This window comes from Ophidiomyces ophidiicola (genome assembly GCF_022830035.1).
Source record: "Ophidiomyces ophidiicola strain CBS 122913 chromosome Unknown scaffold_24, whole genome shotgun sequence".
NCBI classification, from domain to species: domain Eukaryota; kingdom Fungi; phylum Ascomycota; class Eurotiomycetes; order Onygenales; family Onygenaceae; genus Ophidiomyces; species Ophidiomyces ophidiicola.
In genome coordinates this window covers 205,741-222,573 of record NW_026054664.1, presented here as the reverse complement: position 1 = coordinate 222,573, position 16,833 = coordinate 205,741, and the positions used below count along the sequence as shown (strand labels likewise).

The window sequence follows — 16,833 nt, the reverse complement described above, 5'->3', positions numbered from 1 at the left end:
GGCCAGCTTAGATCAAGAGGCTCCTTTCGGAATTCAGATATTTTGTAAATCAAATAAAAGAAGCGACAGAAACCCATCCACAGGCCCGAGTTAAAAGTACAAAGGAGTGAGATTCCCGAACAGAGATTGGAGGACAGAACACTACAAGGAGGAGAAGCCCAAAGTTGAAGATGAGGTCGGTATCAATAGCGAGATAAATACCAGAGTCCAAGTACGCCGTGATAGTAGAGAGTGAACAGATTAACATGCAGATTAGAAAAATACAATTGGTCAGATTAGGAATTACAAGCGGGTATTTTGAGCAGCCCAGTGCTTCGGGAGAAAAAAGAAGAAAAACGAGGGTTTCAAGTGGTAAGGAGAAAGGTCAGTGTATGCCATGAAGGGAAGGGATTTTGGTGAGCTATGGTTTTTGGTTCCGGGACGTCTAATTAGGTTTATAGATGCTATGAAGACTCGACGGGTGTGTCTGAAGGAAATGACATGCCATCTGAAAGGCGTCGTCGTTTTGTTTGTGGTTCGGTTGAGTCAGGTGCAAGCTGAAATTGTTTATATCCATCCAGCAAACGTTCTAATTTGCTAACTTTGTGGATTAAATCTGATTCTCGCTTTGCGGCATCTTCCAGAGCTCGCCGGAGCTCCAACTCAGAATCGCTAGCATTGCTGCCAGACCTCCTAGAGGCTTCTTCACTCTGCTCTAATTGGGTGACTCTTCCGCGGAAGAGTTCGTTGATGACTTCCAGTTCGCTAACTCGAGTTTTTAACGCGGTATTCGCAGCCAGCAACCCTTCGTATGTCTGCGTCATATCTATATGACGATCACTGGATGACGTGCTTGACCCAGGAGAGGGCTGCTGTAACTGTATAACAGAAAGACCTGAATTCGAGGTGTTTATCCCGTGATCTGATAATGTGACACTATCAAACACATTCTGGGGGGCGATATTGCTGTTGTGGACAAAATTAGGAGTATCGGTTCGAGAGACAGGTGATTTCGAGCGATCAGACGGTGGGGAGGACCGCTGGCCACGAGGAAATCCATAGGTTCCATTCGATATTGTTCCGTCCGGTTTTGATTGGGGAAAAGTATTTGCTTCGGCGGCAGACTACAAGCAATCAGCTCCAGTTAGACATCGGGGGTTAGGAGATGTAGGAGAAGTTAAGCTACCTTGCGCTTTGAGCCTTGACCAGATGTCTTGACCCTGTTGCGGCTTTTAATAACGTCGGTTTTCAGGTTTAAAGGCCGTGGGCGACCGTGGAGTTTGAGGAAAAGGCCACAGGCATTACATAGCACGGCACCCATTCCATCTCTTCGCCATAATGGGGTTTTAGATGTGCCGCAATTCTGGCAAACAGATTGGTACTGGGAGCCCTGATCGGCCACATTTGCAGTTAGCATGGTGGACGCGGCAATTGGGGGGACGCGAGGTGTGAACTGGGCGGATGATGGGACGATGGGATATTCGAGTGTCTGTTGATAAGGGAAACGGTTGACGGGATTCGGCAGTGATAAGGAGATGAAACGCTAATTGGAAGCCGCTAAACCCGATTGGGACGCCAGTCTGGTCGCGCGCAGACGAACGCGCCAGCTTCGAGATACACAAAAACACGCGAGGAAACCAGGATGCTCGACTGCATTCAGAGCAGATGGGCCCAATTGACTTACCGAGAGTGTTCCATGACCGCCAGATGTTGCAGTTGGGGATGGGGTGGCATAGTTAACGCTCTGGGTAGCGTTGTGGTTACTGCATGTGTTTGCGGCGGTGTCATACGGTCTGTGATAGCAAAAAAATACAAGGCTGTCAGCTTAACCTCACCTAATGCCATGTTATAGGTATCCCAGCGAATCCATGGATCTACCTGAGCCCGGGCACATGAACACGGAGTACTGACCGGAGGTATGGCGTCGGCGCCGACGCAGCAGAAGCTAGGGTAGAGAGGCCGGTATTGTGAGAAGAATCTCTTGAACCCAAAGAACCTGTATTGGAAATATTCTGGCCGGCAGGATAGGTAGTCGAACTCTCATTGCCATCAGTCGTGGTTGATATTTCCATTGACGGCAAAGGGGCGGAGGCCACGCGCTCTCCGTCTTGCGAAGAAGGGAACGCAAGGATATCGGTCTGATGCGACCCGGTCCCGAGCCCAGGGCTGACTGCAGAAGAACCGAGCGCGAGAGATGCTACGGCAGATGTCATTTTCGAAGGATCGGGCCGGCGATGCAAAGGGAGATTAAGATGAGAGTGAAAATAAGCGATCTACTCCGTTAGAATAGTAGTACAAGAACGAAAAATAAAAAAAATGGATTTAAGTATGAAAAACCAGGGATATTATATATTTTAATTGCTGGTATTTGGAGAGCTCAATGGTTGTTACGAGTTTCTGGTACGGAGTACTAGTTAGTTAATAGGTAACTACTCCGTACTCCGCAACTAGTCAAATTATCGGTGATGATAACTACGCCAAGGCGGCTACCAACAAACTATAGCTGGGCTTTGTTCTCTATACAACAAAGTAGAGTGTTGAACGACGCGGTCCAAGGCATCTTACTTTTAGAACCAAAGGGGTAGAACGGAAAGATCTGCTGTGTGTTAGCATTGGCGATTTCAGTACCGCCTGGAATCGAATTCTATAGAATACCGAATTAATTCTATTAACAACCCAGCATGTTCTTGGCGCTAGGTTGGCTACCTGTAAAAGGTTCGAGATATTTCGATGGCAGTATGGAGTGCTACCGCTAGATTACAACATCCCGCCCGTGTCATACTTGAACATGGTTTGAAGGGTATGAACGGTCTCCTGTCCATCGCAAAAAATGCTGTACTATTGCCATGTCCCTAATCTCAGTTGCTTGCTCGCTCCATCAGTGTTTTCAACATTGTCGCCCAGTTTTCCTTCTCCGTGGTAGTTGCTAGCTGCTAGACATAAAAGTGTGGTTTTTTAGGGCGTACGGCTGCCACGAGATTACGAGAAGACGGCTTAAATCTACAAAGCAAGCATTGACAGACTAAAACGCCGTGGCTGATGAATAGTTATACAATATAAATATATTGACCAAATTGAGCTAGGGGCATTGCGTGAAGAGTAGAAATAAACTGGAGGAGAAATCAAGCTGCAGGTAAAAAGTGCCTAGGCTAGCCTGACGATGATAGTCCTATACAACAGAGTTGGGATCGAAACTTTACTAGTAAATCTTCCCTTACGGTAGAGTAAGTGTTCCATGGCAGAGTGCTAATGAGTATGGAAGTTACGTTGGAACCAATGGGACGGGGGAGGGCTATCATCCGAGCATACGATAGCCCGAAGTGTGCATAGAGGCCTGAACAACGGTGGTAGCTAATGGGTAAGAACAATTCAACAAAGTATATAATTGATTTGGTGACCTCAGGCATGGAGTCTTTTGAGGCAGAGCCGGGGAAGGATGTAACATCCGGTCTGCTGCTGGCTTGCCCCCGCTGGTAGGAGTGGATGTGAAACTTTTTGTTGCTCGATTTCATTTTCTTTCCTTTCTTTTTGTTTTGTTTGTCGTTATCCTCTTCCTTTTCTGCTGCTGCACTTATTAGGGAAGCGCTACTGTTGCGAGCTCATATAAATGTCCCAAAATTTTCGGCTTCCAAAGCGAATCATATCAGATATGTGGGTACTGGCCCATAAAACAAATAAAGCGCATAAAATGTATAGCATCCGAGCATCCACACTATTGTCATTTGCAGGCAACAATTAAGTTGGGATGTCGTCAACGGGTATGAAACTGCCGATCACGCTGTGCTTACGTAAGGCCGCCAGACGTAGCATCGCTCGAGCCAGGTAGGTAGTTGTTCTTCCTCACCCTTAATGGCAAAACGGCCGCCGGTCTGATTTCCGATTGCTCCGCTAGAGTGCCTGAATGGTGATAGCAGACGCCCCTCTTCTAATTAATTCATCGAAAGCGCGAGAATGCGCTGAACGCGCCAGGCTCTTCGCCCCCAACAGATACCTCCTTTCCGTCTTTATTTGAGCTCCGACCCTTCCGGTACCAGGTCGCCCGCTTTTCGCTTCATACACGATGCCCCCTTCAAAGAATCGGCCGGCTACGTCGGGTTATGCCCGCCTCTCCCAGGCAGATGAGGACCGGGAATATGAGTACGAATCCGACGAAGATCCATACAATGCTCCTCCGACGTTATCGTCCTCCGTCCCTCGCTACGCTCCAATCCGCCCAGCAGGCCAGGCGCAATCGCCTAGACAAGCATCGCCTGGTCATCACAATAGAAGACCCTACTATGGAAAAGCTCGGAGAGGTCGCACGGACTCTTCCGGTGTAGATATTAAGGCCATTAATATGAGATTGGAAAAATGGGCCGAAGAAATCGCGTCCAAGTTCAAGATCAACCGAGTTAGGGGAAAGACGAATGAGGAAGAGCAATTAGAAATTCACCATACCGTATTCCAAGCTCCAGAGGGCATTCGACCGGTAACCGCTGCTTCTCTTGAGGCAGACCCCCCCGAGACCGGACGAATGACCGAAGCGGAGTTCGACGAGATCGTAGAAAGCGTTCAGGTCGCAATAGAGCTCGGAGTGCATCCAAAAATGATCTCTCAAGGCAGCTCTGGGAGCTACTTCGCAAGAAACAGTGAAGGAAAGGTGGTAGGAGTATTCAAACCAAAAGACGAGGAACCATACGCATCCCGAAATCCCAAATGGACCAAATGGATACATCGAAATCTATTTCCTTGTTTCTTCGGCCGCGCCTGCCTTATCCCAAACTTGTCATATGTCTCTGAGGCCGCAGCTTATGTACTCGATACACGATTAAAAACTAACCTTGTTCCTTACACTGATATTGTACGGCTGTCTTCTAAATCTTTCTATTACGATTTTTGGGATCGAAGACGTGCATGGAGAGGTAAAAAGCAATTACCAGCTAAACAAGGCAGTTTCCAAGTTTTTTTGAAAGGGTTTAAGGATGCAAATATATTTTTACGCGAGCACCCATGGCCGGACCAAGCCAATACAGGGTTTCACCCAGAGGATGCACCCCGAAGAAAGAAACGACCCTGGAATGAGGCCTGTCAGCCATCTGGAATCCATTCGGATGATGAGGATGACTATCGGAGTGCTCGCGTGGCTACGCCTCCCCAGGACGACAGGCAGCGCAAGTTTCAATGGACAGAAAACTTACAACAGTCATTTAGAGAAGAGCTTGAAAAATTGGTCATATTAGATTATATAATGCGAAATACGGACCGAGGACTTGATAATTGGATGGTTAGGGTGGATTGGAATACCGAGGAAGTCTCCATCATGTCGGAGCCGCCAAAGATGAATGGAGTGAATCACCTCGAGGCTGAAGAAGAGCAGATGCCTCCTGTCCGACCGGTATCTGTCAATTCAGCGCGCACGAGCTCTCCTATGTACCCTTACAGGCGGCACGAGGTCATGGCAGCCATAAGTCGATCTGGAACACCACTGAATGCAATGGAACTTTCTAATGCCACAATATCCATCGGAGCCATTGATAATAGTTTATCTTGGCCCTGGAAGCACCCTGATGCCGTAAGTTTCTCTTGGTATTATTCTGCTGCCCGCTGCTAACAGTCATACAGTGGCGTAGTTTTCCTTTTGGCTGGCTCTTTCTCCCGGTTTCTCTCATTGGCCAGCCGTTTTCGAAGAAAACTCGAGACCATTTCTTACCCCTTCTCACATCGACAGCCTGGTGGAGCGGCACGCAAACGGCACTTCGGCGTGTCTTCAGCCAAGATTCGGATTTCAAAGAGAGCATGTTCGCAAGACAGATTGCTGTTATGAAAGGACAAGCTTGGAATGTCGTGGAGACATTAAAGCAACCCGACCATGGCCCCTTAGAGTTAACTCGTAGAACAAGAGTTTGCGTCTGGGACGATTTGGTGGACATCCCTGTTGCGATTCCTCTACGTGTGCCCTCTTCAGAGGTGCAACGACGAGCCGCGCGTGTGCGGCAGGAGTCACAGGAAGAAATGGACATCAGCACCGCTATGGCATCACCGCGTCCCCATCCTGATCTATTGAGTTTTGGTTCTCCAACTCACGAACTCCCTAATCCCAACCGATTTGAGCTCTCAAGAGACACGACGTCCTTCGAGTCTGGCCCCGCGCGAGAGCGAAGCACCAGCCCAATCTCTTTTAGCCAGGTGAACTATGGCAACCCGGACAGCCTTGGTGAGCGTGGCCGAGAACTTGCAAGCAGCTGGGCGGTGCCAGGCCCCCGATCGTACGGACGCCAGCGATTTGGCAAGCATAAGAAGGGTGTATCTCTATCGCAACATCGGAATAGTACTGTTGCCTTTGGCGGTGATGATCTAGAAGGGGATCTTGGCTATGCGGCAGCAGAGGAGATGGATGGCCACGAGCGGAAAGTCATTGTTGAGCGGCTCGAGGCTGTGAAAAGCAAGAATCCGGTGTTTACATGGTGCTGATTTTCTCTCTACCCTCTACCTACTTTCTCAGCGCTGCATTACTGCCTTCTTCTCTACCTTTGGCTATGATAATGTTTAATATTTGACCGTTATGTGTTTCTGATACCTTTAGGCGGCATTCATTCGAACTTCTGTATGAACTATTTTGAATAGCATGAGGCATACGGAGTTTATTGTGTGTGATTAGAGACATTGATATTTGAGCAAGTGTGGTAGACTCATTTCACTCTTTCATGACGTGTTGGGATTCGATAGTTCCTATGTACATAGTTTGCTTCTCACTTCCACCTGTTAAGCTCCCCTCGGCCAAAGCTTATTGCCACCTGCGGTTCTTCATTCATCGCGTACTTGAGTTCTGCCTCAGCCAGGGTTCTTTTCTTCATGTAGTTTTTTTGTGCCTCTTTCACTCATTATTCTCCTTCCCTCCATTATTGGTCTCGCTTCCTCCACGTCCTCCACGTTTTCTTATGTCCTCCATCCTTACAAGGACGCGCTTCTCGAGAATCGCCGAACTCCATCGCTAGACCGGGTACGTGCGTCGGGATGAGCGGTCCTTCAGCAGCGTTGCTGCTCGACCCCAAAGGTTTTAGAAGGCAGTCCGCAGCAAGTACTACTTACTTTCTATCACCTCATTCTGTAGTCATGATTCTGATTACTCCGACTCACAGCCCCTCAGTCCGGCAACGCTCCGAAGGATGGCACTGTATCCGGGGCTGACTCGAAACGGACGTTCAGTCAATTTCGTGAAGGACATTCCAGAATGATTGAAGATATCTACGGCGTCGAGAGGCGCGGCGTTGCTCCAATTAAAAAATTTAGGGCCAACGACGCAAGCAGCACGAATGCACAGAAGAGAGCAAACACCACACACACATCCCTTGGAGGATATATCATTAATGGGTCGTCAGACAATTCTACGCCTACGCCTGCTCCCCAAATTCCGAACACCATTGACCTTACTTTGGGTAACATACTCACCCCTTTTTTCCTCCTTTTACATTTACGGAACTTCGTTGACAAGTTGTCTAGATAACGAGGATGATGATGATGATGATGATGATGATGATGTAGTATTCGTTGCTAATCGTCCCCTGGGCGAGGAAGAGGTGTGTTATGGAAAAATTGAGGGTGCCACCGTTCTTGCCCATCAAGTACCCACCCCTCCAAGGGCCGTATTTGGCGATATGACCCACGACTGGCCATCTATCAAGTGTGAGCTAGTCAGGCAGCGTTCCCAGGATATAAGAATCGAGGTGAAAGATACTGCACAAAAAACATTTGGCCTCATCGATCCACAAACAGCCGCAGGACTAGCTCCCTTGCTTGATAACTCCATTGCCAGATTTCGTGCCCAAGCGCGCCTAGATGTTCGCAAAAGATTGTCCAATGAATGGCCCGGCCAATCGTGTCATAGTAGTTTTCATATCTCAGTCAATCTATATGGTCCTCGACGGCTCTCGGAGAGTACAGGCAGGTTCCTTGGTCAGAAAAACTTATGGCTAGGAGTGCCAAATACAGTTGATGCAGGACTAGCAGTATGCAATCCTCATACTAACAGGCATTCCGTTCAAAATACAAACCGCCTTTCTGTTCAATCAGAGACACGTACCGCTGAGGAGATTAATAGTGCAGTGACAAAAATGTTCGACCAGCTTAATACTCAAAATCTTCCAGAGATGGAGCCATCCAGTTTGGTGAAAACGCAACTGTTGCCACATCAGAAGCAAGCCCTATGGTACATGACAGAAAAAGAGCAACCGCGTCGTCTGGGTCCCAATGAGGGAGATAACAATTCGCTCTGGAGGCTGGAATCGCAAGGGCGAAAGGTCTACCGCGAGATTATTAGTGGCATTACCTCCGCTGAAGAGCCTCCTCAAGTCCTTGGCGGTTTACTGGCCGACGTAATGGGCTTAGGCAAGACCCTAAGCATTCTATCTTTGGTGTGTTCCTTATTACCGCAGTCGGTAGAGTGGGCTGCAACACATGTTTCAAATGAGCCGTTACGGGCAAAAACAACTTTATTACTGTCGCCACTTAGCGCCGTGGGAAACTGGGTGAGCCAGATCAAAGAGCATTTACATGAAAACGCCCTTTCCTACTACGTTTTCCATGGGCCATCTAGAACTGAAGATCCTACGGAACTGGTAAAATATGATATAGTCATCACCACTTACAGTACGGTTTTGAGTGATTTATCTTGTAAGAGCTCCAAGAGAAATGCAAGCCCCCTTTCCCAGTTGAATTTCTTTCGAATTGTATTGGACGAGGCACATGCTATACGAGAACAGTTTGCAGCCCAGAGCCAGGCAATATTCTCCTTGAACGCCCAACGTCGATGGTCCGTCACAGGGACTCCCATTCAAAACCGGCTTGAAGATCTAGGATCTGTTGCCAGGTTCTTAAGATTATACCCATATAATGAAAAAGGACGGTTCGCAGCACATATCATCTCTCCTTTCAAGTCCGAGAACCCAAACGCAATTACTACATTAAGGGTGTTTATAGATTCCTTTACACTGCGACGAGTCAAAGATCGAATTGATCTGCCGCCTCGTCATGATCATACTGTCCATCTCATGTTTACAGAAAGCGAAAAGGCTCTCCATGAGTTCTTTAGGAAGGAATCTAATGTCATGATGAATGTCATAGCTGGTCGGGCTAAAAATACCCTCGGTGGGAACATGTATCACCTTGTATTGAAAGCCATGATGGTTCTACGACAAATTAGTGCCCATGGCAAGGAGCTTCTCAACCAAGAGGACCGCGAAAGATTCAAAGGCCTGACAGCAAACGACGCTATTGACCTGGAGGAGTTTGAGATCAATGCTACCGACGCTGCTGAAAGGAAGGCTTACGAGATGCTTTCTTTGATGAAGGAATCTTCAGCAAATGTCTGCGTCAAATGCGGCGGTTTCATCACTCAGTTGGGTGATGAGAGCCCGACCGATAAAAATGCCATGGTTGCTTGCATTTTACCATGCTATGATCTGCTCTGTACAAGCTGCTTTTCTCAGTATAAAGGTGTTTTCGATGGCAACGTGGGAAAGTCTTTGCATCTCAAGTGCGTGTTCTGTAAGAACTTGATCCCACCCGCGTATACTGTCATTACTCCCTCTGGGTTTGAAAATTATCAGTCCACGCAGCTTGCAGCGAAACAGAATCGCAAACAGGTCAAGTCGCTGGGACAATATGAAGGACCTCACACTAAGACTAAAGCCTTGATGACCTATCTTCTCGGAAATATCGAAGAGAGCAATCTCGCACCGGACCAACCCCCAATCAAGAGTGTTGTATTCTCGTCATGGACGTCTCATCTTGACCTTATCGAGATTGCTCTGCAAGACAGTGGAATCACTGGCTTTACTCGGCTGGATGGCACAATGGTGCTTAAACAGCGCAATGCCGCACTCGATAAATTTCGCAGTGACAATAGCATCACGATCCTGCTGGCAACATTAGGAGCTGGCGGTGTTGGCTTGAATCTTACCTCCGCTTCACGAGTTTACGTCATGGAGCCGCAGTATAACCCTGCGGCAGTCGCCCAGGCAGTCGATCGAGTTCACCGACTGGGCCAGACGAGAGAAGTTACAACATTTCAGTTTATCATGAAAGACAGTATCGAGGAGAAGATTGCGGAATTGGCAAAGAAAAAGCAGACATTGGCTAATATTAGTTTGAACCGAGGAAAGATGGATCGAAGAGAGACGATGGAGGAGAGAATGAAGGAATATAGAGCTCTATTCAAATAAAGAGGGATAGGCTTCCAGCTTTTCGGATATTTTATTACCTTCAAGTAACGGGCGCAGGAAATATCATCATCATAGCGAATCGTTGGGATCCATACGGGAAAGGATGGGCCGGGAGTTTTAGGTCATGGATTTTACAGCTTTATGCCAGGTGATACCCAGAGACTTTTTTTGATTTTGCTTCTTGACCTAAATTAATTCGGCCTGCCTGGTTCGCAACGAATAGCATGGAGTTTGGGTGAGGGGTGTTTTTGGCAGCCGTATAGATAGTAATATACATAGCGATAGCAAGGGAGATGAAGTTTCATAAACTTTTTTTTTGGGAATCTAAGTATCGTCAAGTCTTCCAAACCAGCACCGTCGCAAATGACCCAGAAAATGCAGTGTATCAAAGACGTATTCACCCTTAATGTCCTTGAGCGTTGGAGATGCCTGTCCCACGACTCACCGCACCCAGCAAGCCGTCGACTTTCTCCGCCAACTTCTTCATTTCTCTCATCTTCACTCTCCGCTCCTCCTCAACTATTCTCAGCTCTTGCGCCAGCTGCTTGATCCGCTCTACCTGCTCCGCCTCTGTAGACTTGATCCCCGGCAGGACAGTGATCAGGTACTCGATCTGCTGTTCCTTGATGATCAGGTCTCGGGCCAGTTCGCGCTGGCGCATAAGAAATGTGTTTGGGGGGTCAGGAGGCGGTGAATTAGACGCATTTGTGGCAGCGGCGTCCGCAGGCTGGGCTCCACTGGGGGTGTTTACCGCGGTGGTAGATGCCGTGGGAGGCGGGTTCTTGGGGATCTTTTTGAGCGGAGCGGCGTTGGAGTCGTTGGGCGGCGGGAGAGCGGGCGAGTGGTCATGATAGGTTGTCAGGTAGGCAACTGTTGCGTAGAATTGCGTCGCGAGCTGGAGACACCGGTTAGCTGTGTTGTAACGGACAAGTTGTTGAGAATACGCGCCTGGTCCAGGCAGGTCTGAAGCTGGGTGAGGATGTCGGCCATAGAAAGCTGCGCAGCTCTGGAACTTTTCCAAGCCTCTCCGAGAGAAGCAGTGAACAGTAAGGCTTCTGAAGAAATGCAGGGAGGTGAGAGGAGGGTATGTATGTAGGTTGAATGATTCCTGAGCCTACGGAGTTCAGTTTCAAGACTCGACCCGAAAAGCTCCAATGCGGAGCCCGCTTCCTCTCATCGCCATCAACACCCATGAAACACTCGCAATACCTACGATGCGCGCTCACTCAGCTATATCGCTTGGCTCGAGAGCCGGTCCCGAGTCGCTTTCTCTCCCGCTGTAGCTCAACAGGCCGTTCGCCCTCTCTACCCATTCCTCCGCCCGCGCCAACTTCGCAGCACAATGATCTCCCGTCATTCCTCGCATACGCGACCCGAACCTCACTATCCCCCTCTAGCACAACCTACATCGGTACGCACTACGAGTATACCGTTCTCCAGGCCCTCCGCTCCTACGCCGTCGACCTGAGTCGCATTGGTGGCCGCGCGGACTCAGGAATCGACTTGGTGGGCACCTGGTCGTTACCGGCACACCCACACCCCTTGCGCGTCATTGTACAATGCAAGGCACTGCGCAACAAACTAGGCCCAAATATCATCCGTGAACTGGAGGGCACATTCGCCGGCGCACCGGTAGGGTGGAGAGGTGATGGAATCCTGGGCGTGCTAGTTAGTCCTCGAGAGGCGACGAAAGGGGTGAGAGATGCTCTGGCAAAGAGCAGATCTCCATTGATGTGGATTCTAGCAGATGCCGCAGATGGTGCTGTTCGACAGATTTTGTGGAATGGCAGGGCCAGCGAGGTGGGACTACAGGGCCTCGAAGTACGGGTAAAGCATAGGCTGGGGACAAATGCAGCGAAAAAAGAGATGGCATTGGCGTGGAATGGCATTGAGCTGAAGAGCCTTGGTAACCATGCCAGCGGAGATGATCCGTGAATGTGGTCATGTCTTTATACCAGCGACGTACCAATTTCACTTCACGCTGACCGCCCACTGCCTCCTTTCACGGCAAATTACTATTCCTTGTAGCTGGGCTGTGATACAGCTCTATCTACTTGGCGAATACGATTGGGAGCTCGTCTTTTGAATATCATTTTTTGCAAAACTGGTTTTGCAAAGAAGGCATCCGAACATGCCCCTTTAACTATAGAACTGCCGCAGTAGACTTCCAGACCACTAAGCGAATGGCAGCCAAACCATATGCTATAACTAGTGGTTAGTTATATAACTACATTTTAAATCAGTCCCTTGTCTAACAAAGAATAAAGCAACTTACTACCATCACTTTTTTCATCCCAAGTTTTAATTCTGGTCTATTTAAGAAAGGTGCCTTCGACCTGTTAAACAATATGTGTCTCATCGTCTTGTAAAACGCGGCTTGTCCTCCATCCAGCACTAGCTATGTAGTGCTCAAATCGACTGCAGTCATCCATCAGCAGAGCGATGGTGGGCAGTTGAGATCTTAGAGTTGCTTTCTCAGTTGGGAATAGGTCTTCCTCCCAAAAGGCACGAATGGATTGCAGTAATAGAGTCCCCAGTGGATCAATCATTCCAGCCTGGCATTGGCCATCCATTGTCCCCTCCACCTCGATCCGGCCAGCCGTCTGGGATTTTCGCATACGTAGGAAGTATATATCGTTTCTCACATCGTGCAATGGTGCAGTTCAATTTGCATACCCCAAACGTAATACAGTAGCATTCTCCTGCGGGAGGGCAATACACCGGCGGCATTCCCATAATAACTGCCACACATCAACAACAAGCCTAAAAGACGGTGATGATGCGAAGGAACAAGAAACATACTATGCCATGTATATTCCATTACTCTACCACTGATTGCATCTTCGAGGTTTGTTCTGGCGAGCCACCGGCGCATCCGCTCATAGTCTGATCTGCGCCGTGCTCGCACTCGTTCACGGGTAACGGCAAACTGTGACGAGCAAGTTACGCCAACGCTTCCCGGGACACTCATGTCAGGAAGTAAAGCTTTGAAGGCGGATTTATAAGCACGTTCAGCGGCCACCCGTGCTGGCACGCCATCCGGGCTTGGGTCAAGAGGATGCAACTCGGCCGGGCACCCGGGAACCCAAGTACATCGGAGAGGAGCATAGCCTACGCTTTGAACGTAAGGGAGACGAAGATTGCGGATCATCGGTACGCCGTCTAGTATTTGATTCAGTTCGCACGCTTACAAGACGGGGCAGCAGTCGTGAGGTACCATAGATAGGATCATCATTATGCCACTGGTATCGTCGCCCGTGGATAAAGACGATGAAGTCTGGGAGATTGTGATAATGGTCTATTATATATCTGTCATAGTGGGCTTCCTATCAGCAAGAACCAGGTGGAAACTAGCACTACGCCATACAGAGTCTGGCAACCAACCAGGCTCGAAGGTCAAGGCAACGTCCTCACGTTAAATAGACCATTGATTCTCTCCCTTTATTCACCGGTACCCTGAAATGGGCGTGGGAATCGTCGGCAATGTATATGTTCGCATGCCATCCCGGTAGATGCTCCTGCACCCACGATGTATTGTCCGACTTCAGGCTGGCTACAACAAGCTGCTTCGCGGCGGGTGCTATGACACGGGGGTTGCTCGAGGAGCGTATGATAGTGTATAGAAAGAGAAAAGCGGAAAGGACAAGCAGTAGCCGGACACTAGAACGGTAAATCCGGCGCATAGTGGCATCTGTGCAGAGGGCGACTGGAGGTCCAGCACTCTGAAGGCTTAGTTAACTAGATAACTTGCTTAACGCTAGTTCTTGGCACGCAACCATTCCCAGCACCGCTTCTAGATCAGTTGGCGTGGTTGGATGATGACGCTAAATCCGACAAAAAAGCTGGGCCAGCCCGCACTCCGTCAACCACACACACTCGCCAGCAACGAGACTCCACACAACAATGCACTTCACGGAAGACGAAGCAGTGGATGTGAAATCATGGGTGGTGAGGCGGCTGGAGGATATGTAAGCTCTCACTCCTGCTACACCCGATGCAAGCAGTCAGTCAACCAGTTAACTAACTACCACGCGCCGCGACCAGCTCCGATGCAGATTCAGACGTTCTCGCCGACTACGTGCTGGCGCTGATCCGCTCCGACGCGCCTGATGAAGAGATTCGCCAGGCGTCGATTGATAACCTGGAGGATTTCTTAAAAGAGAGTACGTCCGCCCCGGGGAGTAGAGATGACAGTGCCCCGTTCGCTAAACGGTACTAATTCTGTTTACCACCCCCATAGACACTGTCAGCTTTGTGGATGAAATATTTAAGAAATACAATTCCAAGCCCAAGCAAGCGCCGTTGGATACTGTGTTATCAACGCCATCCCAGAACGTTCCGTTCTCTCAACCCTCATCTTCAATGCAAGATGCACAGTTCGTCACATCTGTGGCTGGAAATTCAGACTCTCCCGGCAAAAGCGCCGCCTCTCAAGAATTGGGATTGGATTTTGGTAGCAGGAAACGAAGCTTTAATGATGTATCTCAAGGGCCCGATGAAAGTGATTCGTACCACCGAAGCCACGACCGCCCCTTCAAGGCAATGCGTGGCAGACGCGGTGGTCGAGCTGACCGAATGGGAGGCGGATGGGACAATCGGCGAGCTGTGCCGGCTTCTCAGCCGCCGTTCCCACAGGGTCAACGCAACGGTTTTCCGAACGTCCAAGCTCCTCCGCCAGGATTCCCACCGTTTGATGCCAACAATCCCATGGCTACAATGCTTGCCTTACAGACCATGGGATTCCCGCAATTGCCCGACATGCCGCATCTCCCCCAAGTACCTGCGCAAGGTGGCGCCCCACCCGCCAAGCTGGCAGAACGGTGTACGAGCTACGATACTCAAGGCTTTTGCGTGCTAGGAAGCACCTGCCCCTATCAGCATGGCCCGGATCATTTAGTGGCCCCATCCAAGGACGATGGTGAGTCGTTTGATTTCTGTAGGAGCATGTGATGGATTACTTAATGGACTTATAGAGTATGACCCGACCAAATCGAATATCGTAACAGAACGACCGGCGTCTGCCAATGGAACAGCTGGCCACACTAGTTCTTCTCGTGGTATTGATAGAGGGAGACTTCGTGGTCGCGCCCGAGGCCGTGGGCGGGGTGATAGAGAAGGTTTTAATAGTCAGAAACGAGGTCGCGCCGAATTCTCACAGGTCGGCCCAAATGAGGATCAATCAATCACCACTATTGTTATTGAACAGATACCGGAAGACAAGTTTGATGAGCAAACGATCAGGGAGTTTTTCTCTGAGTTTGGCAATATCAGCGAAGTTACCTTGAAGCCTTATCGACATATTGCGCTTGTTAAGTACGATGACTTCACCGCAGCGAAGAGTGCATGGAGTAGCCCAAAGGTCATTTTTGATAACCGATTTGTTAAGGTATATTGGTACAAACCTGGAAACGACGAGACCAACGGCGGTACAGTGCCAGAAACACCGTTTGATCAAGAAGAATTCGAAAAGCAGCAAGCCGAAGCTCAAAAGTTGTACGAGGACAAGGCGAAGAAACGGAAGGAAACTGAAGAAGCCATGCAAGCTCTTGAAAAACAAAAAGAGCAGCTATTTAAGAGACAGCAGGAAGAAAAAGCAAAACTGATGGAAAGACTTGGGATTAAAACCACCAACAATGCTGAAAATGGGGAAGAAGTGGCATTAAATGAGAATCAACTTGAGGGAGTGGATGCGTCGGCATTAAAAAGTAATGAGAGCGAGAAGACAAAACAGCTTCGTGCACAGCTGGCAGCTTTAGAGGTTGAGGCTCAGAGCCTTGGCCTTGATCCGAATGCGTCTTCGGAATTTTCTCGGGGACGTGGACGCGGCTGGGCAGGCTATCGTAGCCGTGGAGGGTTTGCACCGCGAGGTCGTGGATATGACCCGTCTGCTAGTCGAGGTGGGTACCGTGGCAGGGGAAGCTTTCGTGGCCGCGGAGGAGTTATGCGGCTGGATAACAGGCCTAAACGAGTCGCAGTGTCTGGGGTGGAGTTTGATGCCAACCGTGATGAGGCATTAAGGCAGTATCTTCTGGTATGAATGATAATCGTCCTCTTTCCCGTTTGCATGTTGCGTGGCCTAATTATCTTCAGACAATCGGAGAATACGAGAATATTGAATCAAACCCAGACCGGTCCGACTCTCAGATTGTGACTTTCAAGGATCGGTACATAGCAGAACAGCTTATCTACGGATCTTCCAACATCCCGGGCGTTGGTCAAGTTGAAATGACGTGGGTCGCCAAGGTGCCGGTCTCCCTTTCCGCACAGCCAACAACCAAGCAGACCGATGGCGACACGGCTATGGATGGGGATGATTCTGAGCTTTTATCAATGAGGAAAGACACCGGCCACGACGTTGATTACGACGTTGCCGAAGTCGACGATTCGTGGTGAAAATGGAATTGGTTATTGCGCTGGCACTAACAACACTGCTATGCGTGAGCGTCCTTGTATAATACTTCGATCGCCTCCTATACGGGAGCATTATGCCACAAGTGAGGCTCCTTTAATCTCTTACGCTACTTAGGTGAAATCGAGGGCCAAGATCACGATTTTATTCTATGTACTTCAGCTGCACCCTGCTATCATCCCTCTTTTAAGCCTTGAATCTTCTAGAATCACGTTCCTCTTCTTCATCACGAGATGAGGCCGTAAG

General features: G+C 49.1%; 7 protein-coding genes across 7 annotated transcripts; 4 read left to right on the top strand and 3 right to left on the bottom strand.

The window, feature by feature from the left end:
* Positions 1-443: 443 nt before the first annotated feature.
* On the bottom strand, positions 444-2,192 carry GZF3 (GATA zinc finger protein 3; the record flags this gene model as incomplete). The annotated part of the gene is made up of 4 exons (XM_049254202.1): positions 444-1,103; positions 1,166-1,468; positions 1,664-1,772; positions 1,891-2,192. 4 exons carry the CDS (start codon positions 2,190-2,192, stop codon positions 444-446), a joined length of 1,374 nt encoding a protein of 457 aa, XP_049106855.1.
* A 1,847-nt stretch (positions 2,193-4,039) lies between these two features.
* lsb6 (Phosphatidylinositol 4-kinase LSB6) lies at positions 4,040-6,429 on the top strand (the record flags this gene model as incomplete). The annotated part of the gene is made up of 2 exons (XM_049254201.1): positions 4,040-5,530; positions 5,581-6,429. The coding sequence occupies 2 exons, from the start codon at positions 4,040-4,042 to the stop codon at positions 6,427-6,429; spliced, it is 2,340 nt and encodes a 779-aa protein (XP_049106854.1).
* A 543-nt stretch (positions 6,430-6,972) lies between these two features.
* On the top strand, positions 6,973-10,178 carry LOZ57_005169 (uncharacterized protein; the record flags this gene model as incomplete). The annotated part of the gene is made up of 3 exons (XM_049254200.1): positions 6,973-7,036; positions 7,098-7,394; positions 7,459-10,178. 3 exons carry the CDS (start codon positions 6,973-6,975, stop codon positions 10,176-10,178), a joined length of 3,081 nt encoding a protein of 1,026 aa, XP_049106853.1.
* A 403-nt stretch (positions 10,179-10,581) lies between these two features.
* On the bottom strand, positions 10,582-11,168 carry srb7 (Mediator of RNA polymerase II transcription subunit 21; the record flags this gene model as incomplete). The annotated part of the gene is made up of 2 exons (XM_049254199.1): positions 10,582-11,073; positions 11,127-11,168. 2 exons carry the CDS (start codon positions 11,166-11,168, stop codon positions 10,582-10,584), a joined length of 534 nt encoding a protein of 177 aa, XP_049106852.1.
* A 201-nt stretch (positions 11,169-11,369) lies between these two features.
* On the top strand, positions 11,370-12,113 carry LOZ57_005167 (uncharacterized protein; the record flags this gene model as incomplete). Its single annotated transcript, XM_049254198.1, has 1 exon — positions 11,370-12,113. One exon carries the CDS (start codon positions 11,370-11,372, stop codon positions 12,111-12,113), a length of 744 nt encoding a protein of 247 aa, XP_049106851.1.
* A 404-nt stretch (positions 12,114-12,517) lies between these two features.
* Positions 12,518-13,329, bottom strand: LOZ57_005166 (uncharacterized protein; the record flags this gene model as incomplete). The annotated part of the gene is made up of 3 exons (XM_049254197.1): positions 12,518-12,781; positions 12,855-12,919; positions 12,981-13,329. The coding sequence occupies 3 exons, from the start codon at positions 13,327-13,329 to the stop codon at positions 12,518-12,520; spliced, it is 678 nt and encodes a 225-aa protein (XP_049106850.1).
* Positions 13,330-14,081: 752 nt separating this feature from the next.
* LOZ57_005165 (uncharacterized protein) lies at positions 14,082-16,571 on the top strand (the record flags this gene model as incomplete). The annotated part of the gene is made up of 5 exons (XM_049254196.1): positions 14,082-14,146; positions 14,223-14,341; positions 14,419-15,096; positions 15,152-16,209; positions 16,269-16,571. The coding sequence occupies 5 exons, from the start codon at positions 14,082-14,084 to the stop codon at positions 16,569-16,571; spliced, it is 2,223 nt and encodes a 740-aa protein (XP_049106849.1).
* Positions 16,572-16,833: the final 262 nt, after the last annotated feature.